Genomic DNA, 17719 nt, shown 5'->3' on the forward strand with positions numbered 1-17719 from the left:
AGGTGTGCCGAGCCAGTACCCACCGGAGCTGAGGGCCTTTGCTGTAACACTCAACTTTTATTCTCCGCGGGCATACAATTACGTTAAGCAGGCATTTGATACCTGCCTGCCGCACCCGCGAACTCTGAGAAAGTGGTATGAGAGTGTAGATGGGCAGCCGGGTTTTTCCTCTGAAGCTTTTAATGCACTTAAGATGAAATGTGCAGGGAGCACTGCTCAAGGCCACCCAACCATCTGCAGTCTCATGGTGGATGAAATGTCCATCCGGCAACAAGTGCAATGGAACAGGGGCAGCTTTGAAGGGTTTGTAGACATCGGCACTGGCGTCGACAGTGACTGCCTACCACAGGTGAAAGCTGCCTTTGTGATTATGGCTGTTGCCATCAACGGTAGGTGGAAGGTGCCCCTTGGCTACTTTTTTGTAGACGGCATTGTGGGGGAGCAGCGTGCTAACCTAGTGACACAAAGCTTGCTCCGTGCTCACGATGCGGGGGCGATGATTGTCACTAACTTGTGATGGCGCACCAGCCAACATCGCCATGCTGCAGGAGTTGGGATGTAGCTTCAGCGATGCTACGCATCTAAGAACAACATTCCCACGCCCTGCTACGAAGGAGCCTGTTGCTGCTTTTTTAGACCCGTGCCATATGCTGAAGCTTGCCAGGAATGCCTTCGCCACGAAAGGAGCTTACTTGGACAAAAATGAAAAAATTGTGGCATGGAGCTACATCGAGCAGCTTCACGAACTGCAGGAGAAGGAAGGCCTGCATTTCGTAAACAAACTGCGCACAGCACATGTATAATGGCAAAGGCAACCAATGAAAGTAAGGCTCAGTGCTCAGGTAATGAGTCTCTCTGTTGCCCCTGCACTCGCCGAGTGTCGGGTGTTAGGACTTGCTGGATTCATAAATTCGAAACCAAGTGAGAAATTTCTGACACTCGTGAACAACATATCTGACGTTCTTAATTCGAGGAGTATGTACCAGAAAGGATGGAAAAAGCCATTAAATGAAAGAAACGTACGTGATGTGGAAACAATGTTTCAAGAAGCAACAAGCTATATTTTGTCGTTGAAGGAGCCAGCAACGAAGCTCCAAGTTGTCGAGACAAATAGAAAGACGGGCTTTTTAGGCTTCCTGATCTGCAGGCAGAGCATGATTGCCCTCCACAACTTCCTTGTGGTGGAAAGACAGCTTTTGAAATATGTGCCTGGACACAAAATTTGTCAGGACCATTTGGAACTTTTTTTTGGCCTGATTAGGTCTCATGGGGGCCACAATGACAACCCGACAACCCAGCAATTTCGTTCCGCTTCTAAAAAAGTGGTTGTTCAAAACCAGCTCTCTGATGCAAGCACGGGCAACTGTCTGCCACTTGAAAACATTGCGGTGTTGTCATGCAGCAGTGCTGCGCCAGCATCAGGCGCAGAGGTTTTGAATGCAACGTCTCAGAGGAAAAGGCTTGTGGACGACGAATCGATTGAGCAGAGTGGTGCCCCTTTCAGTGACCATAACTACACAATCAATGTGGACCACATCACTGAATGGGGAGCAAGGACGATTACTCATGTCGCTGGTTACGTAGCATTTAAGTTGGAGGACAAGCTTTCATGTGAAGAATGCACTGCCGCACTATTCTATATTTGTTTAAACGGCGAAAAAGTAGGGGAGGTCTGCGCTACCCGTCGGAGAGTGCCATTGCAATATGCAAAAAATGCGAGTCACTTGTGCGATTGGCTCTGCACACAAAACAACTTGCATCAAAAACATTCCTGGCTGATCTGTTGCATCAAGCCCTCCGTTCATTCATGCACAGAAAGCTTTTTCCGGAGCTGCATGATCACATGTGTGACAGTTCGCCTCTCGAGAACCCATTATGTGCACCTTGTGCGAAGTGTCGCAGAGCGATACCTGAACACCCGCCTGTTTCATGCTAGGAAGTTAATCACACAAGGTTTGCATGGCAAGCAGGTGAGGTTCCAGAAGGTAACTCGGTTTAAGGGTCAGTGATTTTCTTTTAATTTCTACTCTTTAAAGCTGACCTCAACTCCTAAAGCACGCAGCAGTACCCAAGGACCCCAGGTTAGTTTGTACCATGTGTGATGAACGGTTGTGCACTAAAACCTGTACACATTGAAGCTTTTGCCTTTTGGTGACATGCAGTTTGTTGTTTTTCCTATTACTTGCCTTTATTGTTGTGATCATGTGCCTAGTTATAGTGCCTTCCATTTCTGCCGACGCATTCGGTGTTCAACAGTATTTTGCTTTTCTGCATGCTTGTGTTTGTGCAGTGTCAAATTGTTGTAAAATGTGATGTCACTGGTGCTTTGCCCTATCTGGAATAGGGTAATTTGTCTCTTTGGAAAGTTTGAATTTTTTCTTTTCTTTTTTTGTCTTCACACTTCCCTTGAACAATGAAAGGTATGTAGATGTTGCTGCGTGTTTATGCCAAAGTGTTTACATGATCAGGCTGCCATGCTGTTATTCACTTTAGGGTGCTTGTCAATAATAACCTGGACTGTGTGTTGGTGATCAATGCGTGTTCACTGGCCAGGACGTTGCTATTGTATAAAAACCTTAGTCTACTGAACAGTGTAGTACATAGTATAGTATACACTATTCATAACCTTTGTCGGCATGCATGCTTAACAGAGTCCAGAGTGATATTTTCCCCGTGCAATGCAATATTTACGTCTTCTGTATATTGCAGGCAATGTGGGACTGGGCATGCGCCACTGCCAGTTTATAAACTCTAATCATTCCGCAAGAAACACATTTTGTTTCAGTATAATGGGTCCCTGTAAGGGCCCGTATTTATCAAGAAGCTGTATTCGTCCAAGGAAGACCTCTACCTCTTTTACTACTCCCATGTGGTATTGAAAGCTGTCCTGGGAGAATACTGTCGGACGATTTGAACAATCCCCAAGGGCCTTTGCTGTTCCAGCAATAGGGATGCTGGCATATGTAAGTAAGGTAAAAAGTGTCCTACATTACTGCACAGCGGGCACATTTAGTGGTTTCAGAAATATTTTTATTGACGTTTACACCATGCACATGCTAACAAAATAGCTACAAAAATTTCACCGCCTGCGGGCTGTTTACTGTGCTGACACATAGAATGGGATGCAAGTATATTTTTGGGCTGCCCGGGTGCTACTAATTGTTCTTTTTTCCCTGCTGTGGATAGGTGTTGTAGGGCAGGCGTGGTAACTTCGTCAGTCCCATGGCGAAGGTGAATCTAGACTGCCAATAACAAAAGGCGTTTGGGAATTCCCAATGGTCAAGGGAACAGAAGCAAAATGGAGAGACGAGATAGTTGGTTCGCAATTTCCATGAGTGAAACTTAAGCGCAAAAATTCTTCACAGGGACGAGAAAGGGAACGACACAGGCGCTTACTATCAACTGAAAGTTTTAATGAAAACGAAAACGAAAGGCATTAAAACGAAGTTTTAATGCCCAGGAACAAGCTGGGCAGTTTATGCGCCATGGTGAGCAACAGGCTTGATTCCCGGGGCGATTCCCCCCCACGAGGTTGTTTGATAAAACACGGGCTCCAATTTGTTCGTTGCATGACTAATGTTGTGTACTGCATTCCCATGTCCTGTGGCCGGGTGTACGTCGGCCAGACCGGCCGCTGTCTTAATGTACGCCTGAGGGAGCATCATTCCTCTTTGAAAGGAAAGCCCTACACACACCTGGCGCAGCACTGTTCTAAGTGCGCTTATCAGCCACGTTGTCAGCCACACCTCACGGACACGGTAGTAGTTTTTAAGCACAGAGACCGTGCCACCAGGGAACTTGCAGAAGCATTCCATATCCAGATTAAGGGGCCCGATTGTATAAGGCACCCGTCGCTGAGTATTTTAGATAAAGAAGTGCAACTTCTCAAGGAGAGGGGGTAGAGGATGAGGGAAAGGAGAAGAGAAACGAGAAGGGAATGGGGCGGTTCTCTTGTACGGCCGTACGCATTGCCGAAGGGCACACGTGCTGGGTTGTTCGGTCTGGGGGTGGTATAAATGTGTATTCGTTTTCATTAAAACTTTCAGTTGATAGTAAGCGCCTGTGTCGTTCCCTTTCTCGTCCCTGTGAAGAATTTTTGCGCTTAAGTTTCACTCATGGAAACAAGGGAACAGGTTGTGTGGAGGGTGTTGCGACCGGGCGGGGGCACCCGATCCGAGCTCCGTGGCCTCCGACATACGAGTGGTAGCGTGTATGATGCGAGCGGCCAGCCGCTGTTGCAGCCGTGAAGAAGTCCAGAAGCCGTAGGCTAACGTAACTGTTTACTTCATAGCGAGAGGTGAGCCGAAGCCAAAGAACAATGCCCCGACGGGCGAGGTTACAATACAGGACTCGAGCAGAGCGACAACATCGATTCGCTGCTCTAACAAGAATGAGTTACAACGCTTGGGCAGCTCTATTTATACCCAAAAGCGATAACGGTCAAACGCAACCAGTGGGAACACGCACAACACTCTTTCCAGAGTTCGTAAGCCGTTCATAGACTCGGGCACGTTGAGTCCGAGAGAGGGGAGAGAGGAGGACTCCGTTGCGATCGACGGGGCCTCTGTGTCCTTGAAGAGGGTGGAGACGAGCCACGCCGCCAGCCACCGAAGTTTTGATGGGCTGAGAGCGAAGCGTCTGACGCGGCTTGTCGCAACTTGCCACCGACATGGTTGCGCCTGTTTTCGAAGGAGCACGCAGGGGCTTCGCCGCACAGCTGAGGAGTGATGCGGGACAGTACGGCGGCGCTGGCCGATTCGTAACAAGGGTTAATAGCTACTAAATACAAAAGTGTTTGAGGCAGGTGGCCGCGCTGTCTTCATCTATCATTGCACTCGGAACACCTACATCCAAGTGTAAATTGAAGTGGCAAAGTTATCAGAGTTCTTGTGACTTGATTTAGAGCGTGCCATCAATCGATATATTTCTTCGAGTATATGTACTGCTGTTGCATAAATTATGACCGCACAAAATAGATGAGAGACGTGGGACGTGCTACAAGACACACTGATTTCTAATTTGAGGTCCGAGGCCTAAGGTGCAGTTTCAATGGCAATCCCAGAGATGACTAGTCAATTAAATGGCCATTCTATATATAGGTAAGCAGCACTTTATGCAGATTTCAAGCTAAAAAAATTGTGGAATATTTTCAGCGTTGTTCGCGTGCCTTCGATAGAATTTTTTGCGACAATAAACGTTTTTTTTTTGCAAAGTTTCAACTTATCTCAGTGTCAATAAATTCAAGGTGATATGAGTTGAAAACGTTCATACAGTAACCTCGAAGCATCTGAAGCGTTGAAAAGCGATATCCAAAGAGCGAGACCACAAAAAGAGGACTAAGACGCAACGTTACTTTTGCCCACATACGCGCGTAAAAGAACAATGGCACAGTGGGGATTGAGATCCAGCACTCTTCCAGTCAACAGACTGACACCTACCAAGGTAATAGGACGATGGAATTATATCCACCGGGAATCTACCTTGTAACAATTACAAAGGCACTGCCGCGCATCGCCGGCCTAGCAAACTACATGCAGCGGCGATAACCAAAAAATTCAGTTGCGAATCGTTTGGTTGCAAGTCGCGTACGCACTGCACACCGTGTATCACTTCCCGAAAATCTGCTTGACGGGTGTCCGCGCGTACGACGGGACGGCGCGTTCACGATATCTGCACTTCAATAGGCGCGTCGTGATTCCGACCGGAGCAAAAGCTTGACGCGATACAAGGTGCACTTGCAAGTAGAATTTAAATGACATATTCACATCGGTGCAGCTGTCGCACATCGCAGCATCCTTTTCGAGTTCCGTAAGACCACAGCGCAGCAAAGGAAAGCAGCAATCTTCGCAATGGGACGACAAGGCAGGCGCTGCCTTTCCTCCATGACTGGCGGACGGCGGGCGGGCCGAAAGTGGATGGCATTGCTTCCGAACAAAGCGTGTTGGTGTGCGCGAGATGAAGACGACAGTGAAGGAGAATTGTACGTTGGAAACATCGTTTTTGCTCGGTTAAGTACGCATTGTTTATTATTCGGTATTTGGTTGGAACGAGTTCTGGTGTTTATGGGTCAGTGGTTCGCTAGACCCCTATCTCATTTGCTCTGAGAGCCTACGTGATTTAGCATACTTGTTTGGCGCCCAGTCCACCGTTTCCGCAAAAGTCAGCATCAATTTACGCTGAAGCTAGACCTTGGCTACGATGCTCGTGCTGTAGTACATGGCTGCTAATAATTTCACATCACACAAGGCTCTTTAACACCGGGGCGTTTGTTTATGTGTTTCTCAAACAGTGCCTTTGCGGCTGCAGATCGCAGTCGCAATTTCGCGTGAGTGGCACGACGCTGTGATTAGTCCCCCTTCGTGAATACCCGCGGTATACCAAGAAATAACATGAACAGGAGGTTCCCTGGAAGTGCATGCGAAAAAGCGTACACTCGATTCCGCGGCTGGCGTCTCGTAGGTGTTGTGAAGTCTCCCCCCTACCAGAATTTCGTGCAGTGTGCTTCGCAGCTATTGCATAGTCTCGCGAAACCGGCTCCCGCCATTGCGACCGGACGCCTCGAGGTCTTCGGGCCGCGATATGCGTGCCGTTCTCGTGAAGCTCGGCAACAGCGTCGGGAAATTGCCGTACTCGCTCGCCAACGCGCTTCGACAGCGTACCCGTCGACCGGGTGCTGGCGGAGTTGTGCTGGAAGAAAAGCAGGCAAGTGATGAAGACGCAGGAGCTGTAGTTAAACAAATGAGAATTTACAAAGTGCAAGGTGGAGAAAATAGTATGCAAGGGCCGGAAACGGTGAGAGAGTTCGGGCCGCGTTAAACAGATGAGAATTTACAAAGTGCAAGGGGGAGAAAATAGTATGCAAGGGCAGGAAACGGTGAGAGAGTTCGGGCCGCGTGCCAGCGAGCGAGTACGGCAATTTCACGACGTCTGACGTTTCCGAGCTTCACGAGTCCGGCGCGAATATGACGACGCCCGTCTGAGAGTTCATAGAGGTGAAATGCGTGCATGGGGCCTCGCAGGGAGTTAGCATAGTCTCGGGGTAGTGGGGAGATTTCACAACGCCTACGAGGCGCGTGCCGATTCCGTCAGAGTAGTTCTCGGGAAGTCTGGGGCTTGATATCAGAGGCATATGTATTGTTTCAATTAGTGCAGAAAATCGAGCGAATTCGCAAGTTGTTATTTTCGCAAAACCGCAGGCCATACAGAGACTAACAAGAAAGCTGTAGGCACTCACTCAACTCGATTTATATTGGAGAATTGAACGTGCAGATACAAGTCAGACATTGAAATGGAGGATCCTCAACTATCACACACCCGTTCCGATTGAAAGCAAGAGATACAGATGAGCTGCTAGCATGCGTTCCATGCAAATTAGCTCATCAGTGAGCTTTGCATATATCATGCATACCCCACTCACAGTGCCTGCGGGTCTAATAAATACATTTTTACTGTGACCTAAATTTCACTTGGGGTGTTCCGGCAATGTTCTTATTAGTGCCCTGGAGGGTACTGTCTTTAAACGATTAAAAATCTACTTAATGTAAGCATTCGTGCTTTGTGTGTGCTCTTGTATTTCAGCAAGTGTCAGCTCACTCACAGATTATGCACCTGCAGGTGCTGTTTCTGGCTGTCCTGGGTCGGCTGCCTTCCAGTCCAGTTTCAAAGGCTTTGCCAGGGCCTCCCTTGGCCAACCGACACTGCACCTGCTGTACCCAAGCACTGCCTGGCCTTTCGTTGGTGCTCCGGACGCTTTGCCGCCAGGAATGGTCATTCCTTCATCCATCATCTGGCCGCTTGGACCACCCGTTCAGAAGCCAGCGCATTTGCTCGACACATCGGTCCAGGCACTGCTGCCATATCGGTACACCCACCGATTATGTACTTTCAGGTTAGTTATTGCATGTTGTGGAACTTGCCATGCTGTATACCTGTTAGCAGTGCTGTGGCCTCTGATTATTTGAAGCATTTTCATGAAGCAGTGCTGTGCGTTTGGAGCGTGTCATTGCTTAGCAGAGATGTTGAAGAGAATCTGGGGCCGATGACTAAAGGGCAAGAAGAGAAATTGAACTGACTTTGGAGCAAGTATTCGTAAGTAATCAAGCCAAGCAAACATTTAGGATCTTTCGATATGGTTTTGAACTTGCAATGCAAACTGCTGTGGAACTACTTTCCATTTTAAGTAAGCTAACAATTTTATCTACTTCAGATCATACTGGTATTAATCATACTATACCGAAAAGTACATCCCGCAGTCTGTAGAATTCCGACAGCGCTTTTTTCGCAGTCTCTCATGACAGGCACTATTCTCAATGATTGGAAGATAGTCGAAGTAGCACCAATCTTGAAATCAGGAGACGGTACTTCACCATTAAATTTCCCTAACAAGCACCATATGCAAGGTCGGGGAGCATTTCATCCACTCTCAGGTCGCTAATTATTTATAAAATCACAATATCACATTCGAATATCACCACGGTTTTTACAAGGGTTACTTGCGAAACACAACTTTCAGGATTTGTTCACGATCTACATTGATCTATTGACGCAGGCTTACAAACTGCGGTAGTTTTTCTCAATTTTTCTAAAGCATTCAATCATATTGCACACAACAGACTACTTCTCAAACTTCACCCTAATGTCCTCACTTGAGCGAAATATTTTCATTCTTCTCTAATGCAGTTTACTTTTCCTGATAACTATATACTCCTCTACACTGTGCTGCGCAGCGTTTACGGCTTCGTTAATCACCGCTGTCATTTGTGCTGTGTTGACAATGGCGAGAGAGAATCTTTTACGAGCGAATGTGCGCGCCTCGCAAGCTTCGTTGGGTTAGCGGCGAGCCACGTCGTGTGCGGTGCCGCTGTATACGGGCATTGATTTTAGCTGAATGCTGTGTTGCCCGAGTTGTAACAATCGTGCACCCAATCATTTTCATTCTTTCATGTGTGGTAATCATGTGCCATACTGTTTTAGACCTCTGGATGGCCTGAACACATCACGTCCCTCCATTCAACCGGAAAAGAGCCACAAGCATTCTCAGCAGTGTTTGTCCGACAAAACGTAAGTTTTCAGACAGTTTTATTAGCACAGTGTGCTATTATAGTTGAATAATGTTGTATTATCTAAATGTACAAGTACTCTCCCCTATACTAATTATTGGTGCGTCATGCATAACCTAACATGTAGCCACTGAATGGCAACCTTGATTGTTGATTTCGGAAAACTCAAAATTTTACCCAAAATCATAATTTGGGTTTAGCAGTTAATCACCATGTATCCGAATTGCCTGGTGTTAGTCATGTTTACGTTGAAGCCATATTTCTTAGGTGTTGACTAAAAAAATGTCGGTACCTTTGTACTTTCGTCTTGGATGAAGCCCGACCACTTGTTTTGTTTTGTTCAGCCTTTTTTCGGATGTTTATCATGTGAATTGACAGTCCTTGCAGTCCACTTTCCCAGTTAGTTATGTAACTGGCTGTGCCATCTAACGAGGCCGGATTAGGGTTCTGAAGGCTGCCATTTACAAACGCTAGTGCAGGACCACCGATAAGGGAACATCCTTCTACAAAGAAATAGATTTGGAAGTGTGAAGTATCAGCTGCATTATCCTTCACTGGAACATGCTGATTACAAGGCTTGGGACTTTTCCTGAAAGTACTGTGGATGTTCAGCTGACCAGCTAAGTGGGAAACCACTCAAACACACCGGCCAAGGCCGATGTTGCTGCAAGATACGAGCAAGCAATGAGTCTACTCAGCAGTACATTGCACCTTTTTTTAAGCGACCAACGTGCATCATGCCCCATGTTCTCCTGATTGGGCGTGTTCTTATTTTTTCTTGCGTCCACCACACTCGAGTCACGCTAATTTCGCAATGGTGGAATCCAGCATTTTCGGGCAAGATAGGAGAGCTTTAACTCAACCCACTTGCCCGCAATGAGTTTTCAAAGCCCTCCACCAGCTGAAGGTACTGAAGTGAGTTGTAAGCATTGCCTGAAAACCATAGCAGATGAAGTTAAATATAAAGCATAGTTTACCTTATGAGTCTTTCTGTCCCATTTACATGTTTTGAACGAAAAAAGTGTCATTCAAAGGTGACACCTCCTTCCGTGCCAATTTCTGATGCCTTATTGTTCAGTTGGTGGGGATACGTTTAGCAGATTGCTCACATGCCTAACCTGTATTAGTGCTTGAGCAGTCAAACGCTGATGTTAGCAGTGAAGTAGGTGAAAATAGTAGTTTGATTGTAGTTGTGTGCAGATTACCTATATTGTGTTAATTCCTAGAAAAGCAAAATTGAGGTAACCCTGCTAACAGTTCAGCTGCTTGTTAAAGGTGAAATAAACAGTGGTACAAAAAGAAGAGCATCTACTAAACAGAAATATCTTCACAATCGCAGGATGCCAACGGTCCGCCTACGAACTTGTGTCCTTCATCGTTTCTGCTGGCTGGAGCGGCTCATGGAGCATTTTCCAGCTTCTCAAGGTTTGTGATCAAGCGCTCCTCCAAGTGAAAGATGCCGCAGAGGGATCTTTTGTTTTAATGCCACAATTTTACGTGCTCAGCAGCTAATTTACTCATAAGGCTTTTTAAATATTCATCACCCAAGAGGGCATGTTACCTTCGTCTTCGGTTGAATGTGTCTGCAATCAGGTTATTTGTGACAGAAACAAGTGCACCACATCGTGAGAGTCATTGAGGCCTGGTTGATTGTGCATGCTTCTTAAATGACATTTTCATTCGGCTGAATACTTTCCAAATATTACGATTTGTGAACAAATTATGGTAAAAGTCATGATTATTTGCACTACAATGCAGGAAGGAAATGCCAACATACGTTTTAAGCGTCTGTGACATTTCAGATCGTTGGCTGGTGAGCAATAAAACAAAACTGAAAATTTAAGTAAAATCAAATATTCGTTGTCACCAGTGCATGACCATAGTAAAAGCTATCTAGTTACCGAATTTGGAATTAAACACGAAATGCCAAGAAAAATAGGGAAATAAACTAGACAGCTTGCTACAATAAACCAATTCGTAAAATTCGTCAATGTCTATAAATTGATGATTCATGCGGTTAGTTAAGGTGTCAGTGGGTTTACACACCCAACTTGCAGGGAAGCACATGAGCTCTCAATATGAACAGACAGAGAAGACCGTCTTCCTTCATTTAGCTGCTTTGCACATTGATGCCAGTCTGATAAATGTAGTCCTGAATTTTTGTTATGATCAATCTTTGTATGGGAACCATATATTTTTATATGATGTCGCTGTATTTCTGAAACTATCTAGTCACCAATTCCAATTTGTTATCGTCAGGTTTCTTAACTAATTCGTAGCTTTTTTAACAACAATGGTATGTTTTGTGTGCCTAAAGGAATGCCTCATTGCATGTTTGGCCTATGTAGTGTTGAAAGCGGACATTTTGCTTCAAAGTGGAATGTCAGGCTAACAACATGGTACTTCGCGTGCTGCTCACTTTCATTCATGCCATTATTTTTTATATTATCGTTTGAAATTAAAAGCCAACCAAATTGCTTTCGTTTTAGTTTTGTCACCTACTTTATACTTTCTTTTTTTTTTCAACTTTCTGTAAGGATTGACTATCCATATTTTTATGATACCAAGGCGTTGGACTGGGCTAGCTGGTACATGTTTGAATGGATGAAAAACCAAAGGAAAACCCAGGACACAGAAGAGAACGACTGGACAAACTTGTACCGTCATTCTCTTTTAACTGTTTCCTGTGTTCAGCACTGGTTTTTTATGCATTCAAACATTTTTATGAGTATGTTGAACAGTGATTAGTTTAGGTGCTCAAACAATTTTTGGCTGCGAAGGCTCTCTGTAGCATTTATATAAGTGCTCTCTGCTCTTTTTTTTTTGAGCCAATACCCCATCACCAGTCTTCATGAGGTGGTCTTTTCTAGAAATGAAGTTGAAATAAATATTTGTTTGCATTTCTTTTCATGTTTTGAAAGAATTTCTTGTTCATTCTTGTTTCTTTCAACCCTGTTTCAGAATCCTGCTTAAGGCATTTCCTCTGTTATTTTTTTTCACAACCAGGAAGGGTGCTCATCCTCGGTTCTTGCTGAAGCAGCAGTATCCATACTTCACACGTGAGCTCTGGACACACAGTAATTATGGTATGAAACATTCTACCAGTATAGGTCATTGTAGAGGTCATTGTAGAGGTCATTGTAGATGTCAAAGCTCTTGACGGTTAGTCCAATGCCTGGTGTAATGTGCAATGTCTACAACTTGTAAAAATTAATTTTGTGGCTATAATGTTTCAGATTATTTTAAAATGCACGTCAACTACTATTAAGAATCGCTGTCTAAATTGGCAGCCATTTTCCTGGTGGATACAGAAAGTGAAAAAGCGCATGTGTAGAGATTTCAGTGCACCTTGAATGTCCCGAATTTGTTAAAGCTAATCCAGAGCCCTCCCTGCTGTACACTTCATATCCCATGTGCAGTTTTGCGTAAAAACAGCTAAAATTTATGATGAATTTTAATTTATTTTAATGTTTTTAAATATGAATATTCCGAGTTTAAGCTGCCATATTTAGAGTAAAATATTTTGTAACAATTGTATAGCTGCCAAGGGTTTACAGAAAAGCTTTTTGCTTTTGGTTATGCACCTTCTTATCAAAAGAAAAATGTTATTAAGAAAGGCAGAAGAAACCCAAATATGGAGATTAGCAAACCCTAAAGCTGCGGATAGACTGAATGTTTTGTAGAGAATCTTTTGCTGATTTCAGTTCTAGTCAACTCTAAAAAAGTCTATAGACGTAGAATGCTTGCCAAATACTAGCCAAAACTAATGGGCCCTGGCTGTTAGCTTTTCATTTGCAACAGTGACAAATGACCCCATATCCACCGACAGGGACATAATGCAAAGCACCATGTACAAGCTAGCCTCATGATAAAATAATGTTTTAGGAACAATGACATTACATTTCAACCATGGGCTTCACCAGGGAACTTGTATGCATTGTTCTGTGATGTTTGCAGTTCTTGTTATTGCTATGTGGGGTCATTTAGTCTAAATGTATGCTTATAAAACTCCATATACCACCAAACCTTGCAAGTGCTGTACCATATGAATATTTTTTCGTAAAGCAAAAAGAATAATGCAAACGAAAATAAATGGCTTGGGTACCCAACTTTTATGAGTAGATTATGAGCCGCAGTATGGAGGGAACTATATTACGAGCCGCAGTACGGAGGAAACTATACATTTTGCATTTGGTCTTCCTTCATATTGAACTTTCCTGCTCAACTCAAGAATAAGGCACTAAACATTGCAGGTAGCTACCGTGATTGGAAGTTTGATGCAATACTGAAAAGCAATGGGTTTTAGGGTTCAAGGAAGTTTTGTGTGGTTGAAGTGTTGCTCACCCAATTGCTTTAACTGCATAGCATGGTTATGCTGTGCAGTGAAGCTCGAAGGATGTGTACTGCAGTTCGGCAAAGTGGACATATAATTGTTTTTTTACGAAGTTTTGAATAATCAAATACCTCTAAAGTTATAACTCTGTACTGAGATGTGGCTCCCGACTCTTTAAATTGATGTTTTAACAATCGGTGACACAAGTTCAAGGAAATTATCAGCTGACGTTGAGCTTCAATGGAATGTCTCACAGAACCGAGATTGGAAAGCACGAATGTTTCATACCATAATCGTGTGTCATATTGTGCAATATCTGGTCTTACACCTGCTGCACCATTTGTGAACCGAGGATGACGCACCCTTTTTGTACCCCTTTAGGTGGGTGCTTTTGCAGAAGATGCTCCTACAGATTGGGGTGCTAAGTAGCACCCTAGGATACCTTTAGGCCTAAAAGGGTGTTATAAGGCACCCGTCTTCTGGGTTGCTTCACAAAGGGTGCTCCTCCGGCGACAGAATCCAAGCACCCTAAAGGGTGAGGTGAGGTGACTGTGAGAGAGAAAGAGGTTCCCAGCCTGCACCACATATGTATCGCAGGGAGAGAAAGGAAACGGGAGGGGGTAGAAATATGGGTTGAGGTAGTGGTACAAAGGTGGTGTTGCGGAATTACGAAGGAAGAGGAAGGGGACAAAGGCGGCTAACCGCCTACTATCATTACTATTGGCGAGACGAGAAAGAAGTTAATAAACCTCGGTCCGGCTCAGCCATGGCCTCGCGTCTGCGTCCCGTTCCATAACATTTCTGGTGCCGTGAAACCCGGGAACGACGGACCAGCGGACTTCACAGCGCAGCGCCTTCAAGGTAGTGCGTGGCCTCAGGTACGTCGGATATTCTCATTTCGGAGGCCTCACCCTTGAACGGTGCCTGCCAGGGCTGCGTGTTGGACGCCGACCCCTCGCCTAGAACCCGGAGATGAGCCCCACCCATCGGACAATCCCCACCCTTGCTTCGCTGCGCTCCCTGGTTCTGATGACTGGGAGGTCGTAGAAAGACTTCGAATTTCGCGGGTCATCCTCCGGGCGGACATACTGAATTAGCCAGTACAACTGTTCGTTCCTTGCAATCGTCAACAGTGAATATCAGTATGCTTATGGATTTGTGCCGTGAGGTAGAACAAAAACAGGATCAACTTCGAAAGCTTGACGGGATGATTCAGAACCTTCTCGACTTTGACACCTTCGTAAAGAACTTAGAAGAGGCCGACGAGTACTCATACACGGTCAGTCGCGCTAAGGTTTCGCTAAAGGAGCGAATCTCTGAGGAAACTTTGAGAAAGGCGGGAACCGTGACCAAGACTTTGTCGCCCCCTCAAAAGAAGCAGGGGCCTCTAAGAGGAGGCACCTCCCAGAAAAAAGACGCGGCCAGCGCAGTCCTCCCCTTCGCAACAAGGGCTGCCTTCGAAACCGTGGCTTCGTCGTCGTCTGTGGAAGAGAGGATGGACCAGCACAGCGACCCTACATTTCCAACATCGACGGTAAACCAGGCCGCGGGATGTACCAGCAAGACCAAGTTCGACCGAGCAGCCGGGGCCGTGACATTCCGCCGAAGCGATGAAAATACCATCTCAGACTCGGATGCGCCCGTGGCCAAGCACAGGAAGTCATCGCACATAGACAACAGGAAGATTAAGTCAACGGATGGAAGTGGTTCTTCGTGTCACGACAGGAAGAGATTCACTCGTGCACTGCTGTCACGGAACGAGTGGCTTACTAGCAGACCCCGGAACAAGCGAATTCAAGAACGTGAAATTGAAGCCTCCGTTCTAGAAGAAAGGAAAGCCAGGTTAATGGCAATGACGCAAACGAAAGTGGGAAATACTCAGACACTGCGCAAAAGGAACATCGAAAGCGAAGAGAAAAGGGAAAAAGGACCGCTGACCAGAAGATTGAGGCTGCATCCAGAATACGATTTATCCATGTTCGTTAGGCACTCCGGTTCGAGCAAAACAACGTGCCCCGTCGTAGCCAAGAAGGTAGCAAGAAGAAGGCATCGTATTGCGAAACATAGATGGAGGATAAAGAAGGATGTATCTGCCACCTCTCGTGTACAAAGGAATTGACATCGGAATACCCATGGGTCTATGGCGAAACCTAGACTAACCTGTTCTGCATTTCCCCACCACTAGCGTCATCCTCGGGGGTGGGAGTATGTTGCGGAATTATGAAGGAAGAGGAAGAGGACAAAGGCGGCTAACCGCCTACTATCATTACTATCGGCGAGACGAGAAAGAAGCTAATAAACCTCGGTCCGGCTCAGCCATGGCCTCGCGCCTGCGTCCCGTTCCATAACAGGTGGTTGGGGCAGGAAAAGGAAGAGGTAATGGGGAAGAGAAGATAGATCAGCAACCACCGCCCGGGACTCGACATTTGGGCTGTACTGAAATGTCGACCAGCTTCTCATGTTCGCTCAGAGCTCTGATAGAAGCTACAAGATGGGCTGCGTTAGAGACTTAGAGACTCAAAACAGAAACGGAAATCACAACTGGCATGGCTTGGCAAATACCGATGGCTGAATTATTCCGCTTTGCGTGAGGGGTAATCCTGCCATGTTCATGTAATTTTCGCCATTAACAGCGCTGTTCTTGTGCTTACATCTGTGTGTTTAGGGAATGAATGAATGAATTTATTGTCAGGAAAAAGGAAAGGAAAGACCACCAGCAGGCGTAAATTGTCACACCTAGCGGTGGACACCGGAACGCCTGCTGGTGTGGGGTTGGGGCAGAGGATGACAGATTCATAGAGAGGAGAGACAGATGATAGAGGTGACATATTTACAGAACAAAGGGGAGAAAGGGGGACATTTACAATTTAACACACACTCGCACACCCACACGAAGTCTCGAGCAGGGACAAAAAAAAGATAAAAGAACTCGTAAAAGTTCACACAGTCACTGTGCCAGAGAGTCAAGTGCCAGGCGGAGCCCTGAGGCATCCAGGTAGCCGCCCAGTGCCTCGTGGACGCTGTCCCTCTCCCTGGTGTTGCCCGGCGGCCATAGTAGCTCTTCTAGCGGCCGAGCCCTTCCTCCCAGGGGGACCAGCAGTTCCGGCTTTCCTGCCGCATACTCGGGGCACTCGAAGAGCAGGTGAGGCAGGGACTGGACAGGTGCGCGGCAGTGGCGGCAGGCAGGGCTGTCGGCCAGCCCCAGGCGGCGCTTTCGTTCCGCCGTCCACACCGCCCCCACGCGGAGGCGCAGGATTGCCGAACGCTGCTGTCGGGGCAGCCGTGCAGCCCGCACAGGTGGTGGGGCCTCTCCAGCAGCCAGCCGTGGGTCCGGGTGCTGTGCCCGCACGTGCCGCTGTATAGGCAGGCGGGAGTCCTCCGCCGCTGCCTGGGCATCCGTGGCCGCGGGCGTCAGCTCGTGGGCCTCGGCGGCCAGCTCGTCCGCCCGCTCGTTGCCCTCGAGCCCGATGTGGCCGGGTACCCACTGCAGCCGCAGCCGCGCACCCGTGCCTGCCAGCCGCTCCGCCTTCTCGCGCAGTGCGGGTCGCCCTCTTGGATGCGCACCAGAGCCACCCGGGAGTCGCACAGCAGGGCGCAGCGCTCGGGTGCGGGCGCCAGCTCCAGCAGCAGGCCCAGGCCCAGCTGGACCCCCACAAGCTCTGCCGTGGCCGAGGATGCGGCGTAGTGCAGCCGGGCCTGCCGGGTGGCCTCCCCCAGCACGGTGGCCGCTGTAGCGGAGCCCTGCCGCTGCCGCACAGAGCCATCCGAGTACGCCAGAGTGTGGCCCTCCAGGTCTTTCCAGACGACGGCCCGGGCCAGCTGCAGCAACCCGCAGTGGGACGTTCGGCGCTTGCTGCGCAGTCCCGGAATCTCCAGGTGCAGCTCGGCCGCCAGGTCCGGAGGGCGGCTGGAGGGTCCCAAGTCTGTGGTGCCCACCACCTACTCGTACTGGGCCAGCATGCGCCCCATGCGCGAGTGCCAGTGGGTGCGCAGCCGCTGCAGCAGGGGGCCGCCCCCCTCGGCTCGGCGCAGCCGGTCAATGTGGCCCAGGGCCCTCTGCTCGGCCGTCATCTCCAGCGTCCACACCCCTGCCTCAGCCAGCGTCCTGTCGCACTGCGAGTTTCGGGGCAGGCCCATGCAGGCGCGGACGCCCTTTCGATGGTCGCCCTCCAGCTGCCACCAGTTGGGTCTCCGCAGGACCAGCGGCAGCGCGTACATCAGTAGCCCCACGGCCGAGGCGCTGTATAGCCGCAGGGCTGTCTGCTGGGAGCAGCCTTTGTCTCGGGCGACCATATTCCACACAGCCGAGGTGGCCAGCTGTGCCCTG

General features: G+C 47.6%; 1 protein-coding gene across 1 annotated transcript; it reads left to right on the forward strand.

Moving 5' to 3' along the window:
- The first annotated feature begins 193 nt into the window (after positions 1-193).
- Positions 194-17492, forward strand: LOC144152531 (uncharacterized). Its single transcript, XM_077683823.1, has 4 exons — positions 194-389; positions 9025-9060; positions 10399-10484; positions 16481-17492. The coding sequence occupies exons 1-4, from the start codon at positions 194-196 to the stop codon at positions 17075-17077; spliced, it is 915 nt and encodes a 304-aa protein (XP_077539949.1). The 3' UTR covers positions 17078-17492.
- Positions 17493-17719: the final 227 nt, after the last annotated feature.

The sequence above is a fragment of the Haemaphysalis longicornis genome, unplaced genomic scaffold (genome assembly GCF_048455015.1).
Source record: "Haemaphysalis longicornis isolate Haplotype H1 unplaced genomic scaffold, Haemaphysalis longicornis Haplotype H1 scaffold_9, whole genome shotgun sequence".
Classification (NCBI taxonomy): domain Eukaryota; kingdom Metazoa; phylum Arthropoda; class Arachnida; order Ixodida; family Ixodidae; genus Haemaphysalis; species Haemaphysalis longicornis.